The 9,440-nt window shown below is 31.4% G+C and overlaps 1 protein-coding gene across 2 annotated transcripts; it reads left to right on the forward strand.

Moving 5' to 3' along the window:
- Positions 1-2,592: 2,592 nt before the first annotated feature.
- LOC114313925 (WUSCHEL-related homeobox 9) lies at positions 2,593-7,778 on the forward strand. Of its 2 annotated transcripts, XM_028260348.2 has the most exons (5): positions 2,593-2,860; positions 3,066-3,434; positions 4,006-4,722; positions 6,361-6,572; positions 7,605-7,778. In XM_028260348.2, the coding sequence occupies exons 2-5, from the start codon at positions 3,299-3,301 to the stop codon at positions 7,608-7,610; spliced, it is 1,071 nt and encodes a 356-aa protein (XP_028116149.2). In that variant the 5' UTR covers positions 2,593-2,860; positions 3,066-3,298; the 3' UTR covers positions 7,611-7,778. The 2 variants fall into 2 exon arrangements, with proteins under 2 accessions (XP_028116149.2, XP_082744760.1); XM_082888634.1 differs by lacking the exons at positions 2,593-2,860; positions 7,605-7,778 and having other exon boundaries at positions 3,154-3,434; positions 6,361-6,614.
- Positions 7,779-9,440: the final 1,662 nt, after the last annotated feature.

Below are 9,440 nucleotides of genomic sequence, written 5' to 3' on the forward strand. Positions count from 1 at the left end.
TGGGAGTTTCAATATGCCAATCCTAATTTTCTAATTTTTTATTTTTTTTTAAAAAAAAAATTAACTTCAGCATTTACTAACTTCTCTCAACCCACAAGACTTTTTGATTTCTCTCATAATATAAATATCTATAATTATCTTGTGCATAGCACGGGTGATAGGCTAGTAGTTGATAATTGAAAAATGGGATGGATTGCTCTCTACTCCTGATTGGAATTAAGGGGTTGTTTGGGGTGTCCTAAATAAGTGTACTTTTTATTTTTTTAGACTAAAAAGTTGAGATTGAAAATATGAATGTTTGGGTTAATTTTTTAACTTTTTTATGAAAAAATGTGTATTAAAAAATTGTATAAATTAATGTGTAGGAGAAAATTAGTATTGGGAGTTGTGTAGCCGTAATGGTTTACTTTTGGTGAATAGTGATAACTTTTTAATTTTTTTAGTAACTTTTTGACTTTTTTGACTTTTTTGAGACTTTCCAAACTTGGCCTAAAAAGGTATTATCTGGGAAATAATTCTACAAATACTAACAAGAAAAATGTATGAGAGCTCTAAATTGAGAACTCTAAAGGAACTTTAAGTGCGTGGGTCCCACAGTGATGGTGATGTTTTGACTTATTTTTGTTTGTTTGTTTTTTTTTTAAAAATTTTCTGCCATATCATTAGAGCTCAATTTGAGCTCCAAAATTAGGAGATTATCATTACTGTACTAACAATTATACAAAAAGTCAAATGTGATTGGTTGTCAAAAAAATGATAATATTCAAACCTCCAATAATATTTGGATATGGTTACTTTTAGTAAGATCATAAGTAGATGTAATATAGATCATAAGTATACGGTAAGTTTGTTTTAAAATAAATGTAATAGAATAAAAATAATTACGATTATTAGATTGATTGTATACATAAAGAGTGTAAAAAATGAATGACTTAAATTATCAAAATGAGACTCCTAATAAGCTCTGCAAGTCCAAATAATACCTCTCCAGTCTAATTCAAAATTAGCAAGAAGCCATCCATCAAAAAATTATTCACTGCTTTAATTTGACGAGGGTTGCTATATATCACTAGGCGAGTAACTCCTCTCTAGTTTCCCATCAGACTGGAGGGGTTTGCCCACTATGGGCTTATCATTGATTCTTCTTGATAATTTAATCTGTTCTTTTTGTAAAATTTATTAAACATATTATTCATACAAAAAAATCAAATTGATCAATCATGAAGATAAATGATTTGGATCGTTCAAACAGAACTATGATGGGCCCACAAGACCGGATTGGACCTCTCCAATTCATTCGTCAAAATTCTTCACATCCTAAGTAGATTATTATGTTGCATGTAAGTTTCACTATTCTTAAACAGGGGTAAGTCATACACATATATATTATATTCATTGCATCAATACACTTAATTGGTGAAATAAAGTGATAAAATAAAACGGATAATAAATAACACTTCTCTAATTTGATAGTAATTGAAAATATAGAAAAGGGCCTCATTTATTTATTTATTTATTTGTGTCTTAGGCCAAAAAAAAATGGTTAAACCACATCAGTTCAAATAGATCCAAGGTTAGTTTGCATAGAGTCGTCAAACAGTGATATATAAATTAAATTTCGTATTTAATGAAATATCAAATCTAACTTCATTAATTTATTATTTTTTTATTTATGTTTGGTATTTATATAAATTTACATATTTAATTAATGAAATTTATTAATAATATAAATGTTCTTTTATATTTTGTTTATTATCTTCTTTTTTTTTTCATAATGTGCATGTGTTTATGTATTTAGGTTTAATTTTCTTTTCACATTCGAGTTTAAACTTGATTCTTTTATATAATCAAATTAATTTAAGTTTGAGTATTTGAAATACAAAAATGTTTGGTAGCCCGAAAAAGAACGGCTCAAATGGCCCGAATGGGTGTTGGCCGGTCGTCTGCCCAAATGACCGGCTGGACATCCGTTCGAACGACCGGATAAAAACTTGTCTACCGCGGTTATTACTTTTGTCGAATGTGGCTATCAGCTTTCTCGCCAGACGATCGGCCAGACATCTGTCCAAACAACCGGTAAGGTGAAATTTAAGTCATTTGAGCCAACTTCCTTTTCGAACCACCTAGCATTACTCTTTAAAATATTGAACAAGTTAAACTTGAACTCGAATCTTTACGTTTGACTTAAGCTAAGCTTAGCTCAACTTAAGGAACTCAATTCCACTTGACTTGTTAATGTCTGAGCATTTTTTGTCATCTATTAAATTCTTTTTCCTTTTTTTTCAATAAAAAAAGTTTTTTTAAAAAAATAATAAGAAAAACAGAACCAATCAAATTGCCCTCGAGTCAATCCAAAACCCACCTTACTTTACCCAAGTAAGCCAAACTAGCAATTACTCTCCCACCACTGTTTTCCAATCAAACCCCACATCCCTTCTTGACTTTCAAACACCCCCCTCCACCCCCCACCCCCCCTATTTATTCCATCACCAACCTCTTCCCTATTACTATAATCCAATACTTACATATTACATATATCTCTCCTTCTACAACTCTCTCCCCATTAATACTCTCTGCAAACTAAATACAAATGAGAAACAAATAGACAAACTGATCAGAAACAAACACAATACCACAAAACCCCCCCCCCCCCCCCCCCCACCTTCTCTCTCTCTCTCTCTCTCCTAGTACCCTTTTGCATTAAGAGCTCTCTCTGCCTTCTCTGATGAAAATTCTAATATGAGGCCCAGCATGTACACCTTTCAATGCTCTTTTTGCATCTCTTCCGGGGGAATTGGCTTGTACTTTGAGTAGTCTACAAGTACTTCAATTTTAATGCAAAATTTGTAAAGGAAGAAGGGTATGGGACATCACTCCTATCTTCCTTTTTTATTTATTTTGCTTTCTATTCCTCTTTAATATGGCTTCACAGGCGTTTCCTGTTGTGGGTTTTCTCTATCTTACTTCTGCTCCACTTTTTCTTTATTTTTTTTTTATTTTATTTTATTTTTTTTTGTCCTTTGGGAGATGAGTTAATTAATTAATTGAAATTGAACTGAACACAGGGGTAGGTAGGTGAGGAGGCTGGCTCTATAAGAAGAGATGTTATGTTTGGCTAGTGGTTTCATTATTCATCATCAAGTGTTCCTAAAAATAAAAGAGCATACAAAGGGTTGTTTCTTGTTGTTTGTAAGTTAATATAGCTCTTTTTGGTTGGCTGGTTGGTTAATAGATAGCTATAATTCTGCTTGATTTTGGGCCTACTTCACACTTCACATCATCAAGAACAAACACCATCATGGCTTCATCAAACAGACACTGGCCTAGTATGTTTAAGTCCAAGCCCTGCAACACCCACCACCATCACCAATGGCAGCATGACATCAACCCTTCTCTCATCTCAAGTGGTTGCCACAGAGCCCCCTTCACTTCAGGTTATACTCTCTCCAAGTCTTGCAGTCTCACTTACATTCTCATCATTTTTGGTCATTCAAGTTTCTTTCTATCTCTCTCTCTCAGTTGTTAATGCTGTATTCTGTTGTCACTGACCCCCTCTAACACTTTCCAAGCTGCAAAAAACAAATTTACTATCAACAGAGAAACCGCTCACATAATCAAACGCAATATATATATATATATATATATATATATATAAATTGATATGATTTTAAAAAGTTTCTTAGTAGATAATATTTATATATATATATATTTTTAAATCTTTTATATCCATATATACTTGTGTTCTTGGGGTAATTTGCATAGAAATAGGCTATACAATTTTCTTTTAATTTTTGGTACATGAAAAAAGACTTTACAAAATCGAATTCTTCATTTCAGGTTCTAGAGACCATCCCTGAAAGACACAAATTATTTTAATCTGTTCTTTTCAACTCATTTTCTACACATGAACTTGTTTTATGTTTAGAAACAAACACACATTTTACAAAGTGCTTTGCTTTGACATGTAATCAATCTATGTGTTACGTTGTTGTGAGTCTCAAACAGTCCCTGGAAGTGAAGAAAGAACTCCAGAGCCCAAACCAAGGTGGAATCCAAAACCAGAGCAAATTCGCATACTCGAAGCTATCTTCAACTCTGGCATGGTTAATCCACCAAGAGACGAGATAAGAAAGATCAGAGCTCAACTTCAAGAGTACGGCCAAGTCGGCGATGCCAATGTCTTCTACTGGTTCCAAAATCGAAAATCAAGAAGCAAACACAAAAACCGCCACCTCCAGAACCCCAAACAACCGTCCACCGCCACCGCTCCGTCCTCCTCATCCTCATCGTCGGAGAAATCGTCTCCGAAGATTGCCGATAAGGCGGGTTTTCCGGTTTCTCCGACGGCGTCGGTGAACCAGACTTACTTTCAGAGCACTCCTCCTCCTCCGGGAGAGTTCTTGCCGGAACCCTTGTTTTTTCCGGCTGCAGCTGCTTCTGTTTTTACGCAAGGGTTTTGTTTCCCGGAGATGGGGCATGGGGTTGTTCACCATGTTCCGGTGGATCAGACGGTGGGGAATTGTTCTGGGTTTTTGCTGAGTGAATTGATGATGAATCATGGTGGTGGAGGTGGATGTGGATATGGGAAGAAGGTTGAGGATGAGAAGATGAATTACAGTGTTGCTACTACTACTACTGCTCCCATTACTAGTATTCCTCACTGCATTGTTTCTCATACCGGTACTAGTGTCACCGTTCCATCTACTATCAGTCACACTCTGGGTAAATTCTTTAAATCTTCAACAGCACACGATTCATTATCTTGTCTAAAACTAGGCTATATACAAGAATGATACTATTGCTAAAGAAATATTTATTTTTTTATTTTTTATTTTTTAAAAAGCATTACTATAATAGCATTACACTATATATAGTACATACTATTATTCGGTATATATGGTTCATGATCAAAATGTTGTGATGGTGATTTATTTTTAAAGTATAGACTAGTTCTTGGGTCTTTTGGCTCTTGTTAACGTAATAAAATTAAAACTTATAAAATCATTCTTTATTAATTTTATGTGTACATTTCTATTCAAGAAGTTTGATGTTTGTTATTGGTGTGACAATTTTTCTAAATGAGGGTAGGTCTTATCTTTCCTGAACTTTTATTTTGTTTGGAGTTATTTATTTATTTTTATTTTTTTTAACCATTTGTGTTTGTGATAAGTTGATAACACATGGATATGAAAGAATGCAGTACTAGAACATATAAACTGTTCATAGAATTTACACTATGTTTGGATGGAGTGATTTAGAGAAAAAATAAAATAAATTGAGATATATGTATTTCTCTTACTTGTTTGGATAACTTAAGTGGAAAAAAAATGAAGAGAAACAAAGAGAAACCTATTTCTTTTATAATCCTCATTTTTAATCTTTCTAAAAATGGAGAGATTAGAAGAGAAAAGAAACCAACAGATTATTATATTTTTATAATACTAATTTTATCCCTGTAAGAATAAAAGAAATAAAATGATTGACACTCATGTCTTCCAGGGCTCTTCATATTAAAAAGGTTATTTTTGTAGTATAACATAAAACTGTTTCTTTTCTTTTCTCTTATGAAATCTAACCAAATAAAAAAGAGAGAAATCATAATCTTTTCTTTTCTCTTATAACTTAAAGTAATCATTTTTTTTTCTTTTCTCTCTTAGGTTCCGAAACATAGTGTTAATCTTTGTTTTGTTTAGTTTTTAAAATCTATTTTCTAAAAAACAAAATTAAAACTAAATACTAATTTAGTGAAAAAAAAATAAAAAATACTAATTATTTTCATATGATTTTATTTTTTGGGGGGTGGATATAATTTTTATTTTTATTTTTTTTGGTGTGTTTATTTTTATCAAACTAATTTCTATTTTTTTAGAAAAATTTCAAAAACTTGATTCTGAAATTGAAATTAAATAGAGAATACTTACAAATGTATTAACATTTTACAAAATTTGTTCAATGAATCTACTTTTAAAAAATTTATTTGTCTATGTATTTTTTGTGCAATGCTCTATGATTGATTTCTGTATTCGAAAATACATCTTTACTACAATATATGTTTAGTCTTGTTTACAAGAAGATTACAAGCATATATGTGAGCACAGCTTCACTGGGATTCCATGGACATGATTGATAGATGCACACAATTTTTGGAATGTAGTAGAAAAACAAGGGGTGGTATGCGTTTCATACTTGCAAAAGGACGAGGGTAAATTTGTCTTTTTGTCCTGAATTCCCGATCTCATGTCTAGATGAGTGGACGTGTGCATGGCTGGGCCGAAAGTTTCCCCCTCTGCTTCATTTTTGACTACTGCTTTGGTTTCTTATTATTACATTGGTGAGGAGGATGTGATTCTCTGTGTGCAGGTCCAGGTGTTGGCGAATCATGTTCTGCTACTCAGACCAGATCAACGGTGTTCATCAATGATGTGGCATTTGAAGTGGGTGTGGGGCCCTTCAATGTTCGGGAAGCATTTGGTGGTGATGCAGTGCTCATACACTCCTCTGGTCAGCCTGTGCTCACCAATGAGTGGGGTGTCACCCTTCACTCACTCCAGCATGGGGGGTTCTACTACGTGGTGCGCACGTTAACCTCTATCACTTTTACTAAATACATCTAATTTATAAATTTTTTTATATGTACAGCATTGATCATAAAATTTTATGATTGAATTCTGTATATTAATTTCTTTGGAAAAGATGAAACAAGACGGTCATGTGGCTTATTAATAGGTAGAGTCATATTGTAGTACATTATAGGAAGATAAGGTCTCTTTTATTAATACATTGATAATATATTTTTTAAAAGTAAATTATAAATATATTTTTTTAGATTTGATGAAAATACGAATAATTTTTTGCGGTTTTAAAATTATATTTACCCTTAAGATTTTTAATTTCATAACAAATCATTCTTTTTAGTAATAAATCATCAAGTCAATTAACAGTTTTTAATAATATTAACAATATGTTTTAATTAATAATTTAGATAATTTTATTATTGTATAGGAGAGCAATTATGAATTTTATTTTTTTAGTTAATTTTGTTAAATAAAAAATTCTAATAAGGGCGTATTTGTAATTTTTCAAATCACAAATATTTTAAGCAAATCTCAAGGAATGTATTTATAATTTATTTATTTTTTAATGAGAATTGCTGTATATCACATCTCTTCTTTTACCGTTTTGTATTAGCATAGTATTTGGCAATATATTATTTATTTTTTATTAATATCATAGTAATTATTTCAAATAAGAAAACTAATTATAACTTCATAGACAGTGATACAAAAGGCTAACAAAAAATCATGTATATAGATGAATTAAATTTAAAAGTTAATTCCATCAATTAAATTTTATAAAATTTTGACCATTCATTCATTGTTTAATTATTGATGTTTTGTTCATAGCAAATCTGCATAGTTTCAGTCATTTCTTCTTTTTGAAGCATGTGTTGCAGATAATTTAGAACTTTGATCTCAATAGTATTTCTTCTCTCTCCAAAGTTATAAATAATAATTTAATTAATTGTTTTTTAATAAAACACATGAAATCTAACTGTAAACCTTTGCATTTCCTAGTTCATTTATTTGTCTTTCCTTGGATATCAGATTTAGAAGATGTGTGGAAGTTCAAGAGATAGAGGCTAGCTGTTCTTCACTAGGATTCTCTCTCTCTCTCTCTCTCTCTCTCTAATTCAAGGACTATAATGTAAAAGTTCCATGGACTAATTAATGTATTCTGTTTCATGTTAAAGCAATATATATAGGCTTTCGGGCTTGCTATGTAGTGGAGTTATATGAAGCAAATCACAAACAGGTGGAGGATCATTAATGCAATATATTTAAGGTTGTTGATAAACCAAAATAGGTGTTAATGCATGCATGTGATGTGCACAAAATAGTTTTTTTTTTTTTTTTTTTTTTCTTGGAGAATAGTGTGCATAATAGTTGAGAATGGTGATATCACGTTCTTCATAATTTCTGCCTACTTTTGTGTGTTTTGCATATTGCTTTTTCTTCTAGGAAAATTTTAGGTGGTAGTAACTGGAAAAAGCCTTTATTATACTTTTCTCGCAATTAAGGTCTTGTTGCCACCTTGGGCTTCTACCAGAATAGTGTTACATGTACTAATTAATATGCTAACTAATATATTAACAAATGATGTATTATAATTTTAAAAGTTTTAAGTATTTGTAATTTACATGATAGTTGGGGTCAGTAATAATAATATAATACTAGTTAGTACACTAATATGTACATTAATTGGTGTATGTCACTGTTGGCCTTGTTTTAGTATTTTGAAATTTTGCCTTTGGGAATATCTATTCCTTCATTATGATCTCCTTCACATTTAATAACTGCTCTTAAAATTATTAGAGCAATTCCAATTTTACTTATCATTTTATACTAATTAAAGTATAAAAATTGTACATTTATTTATCTAGTCGGTTTTTTACTAATTAAATTATAAAAATTGTACTATTTATTTTATTATTTGTTCACACATTATTTATAAGAGCCTACTAAAATGGTCGAAGTATGACACTAGTTTGGAAGAGTTCTGTTGGAAGGTGAACATTAAAATAAGATTACAATAGTCGACGGGGAAGGAGCACGCTTTCAAGTAGATCTTGCTTAGTTTGATATAAATTTTACTTTTCAGAAGGTTTTCTCTAAATTGTAATTGATTTTTTTGGAGGATTTATTGTTTTTTTTTCTTTCTTATTGTATGGTTTTTATAGCCCTTTGGAGTCTTATTCTGTATGTTGTTATTTTTTAATATAAATGTTTTTCATGTTCTCTTAAAAAAAATGCATAACGCTAAAAACAATTCTTCATTTCTCAATTAATGTATGATTATTATTTGTTTGTCATCTCAGTAATGTATTGTCTTAAGAGTATTGTTATTCAAACATAAAAACTAGACATAATTTTTAAATTCAAGGATCAATCAACCAGTCACTTTAATATGTTATTTCTCTTTCTTATATATTTTTTAATTATCAATTAATCATCTCACTTTTTTTTTTTTGATCAGCAAAGAAAAATTTCATTAAACAGCATGAAATTAAAAGTACAGGAAGATGACATGCATTGAGAGAGATTCGGAAGTATAAAAATATCCCTACTACTGCTACTCACATCCATACAACCAACCCCTAAGCCTCTCGATTTTTTTAACCAAAAAAGCTAAGAAGAACTTAACTAGAGAATTTAAAATACAAGAATCCCCACATACTCAACCCACCAAAAACACCCACGACTAACTAAATGAACTAACCCATCACCCAAAATAAGCTAACAACACTAAACCACTCCTCTGCAACTACAACTCCCAACACGCCTCTACTGCGTGACCTGACCCAGCACGCCTCTGCTGCAAGAAACAATACACGCCTCTGCACTTTAGCCACCCACTCGAAGTTGCTGTCCATGCCACCTCTA

This window comes from Camellia sinensis, chromosome 9 (genome assembly GCF_055761805.1).
Source record: "Camellia sinensis isolate YWXY chromosome 9, ASM5576180v1, whole genome shotgun sequence".
Classification (NCBI taxonomy): Eukaryota; Viridiplantae; Streptophyta; class Magnoliopsida; order Ericales; family Theaceae; genus Camellia; species Camellia sinensis.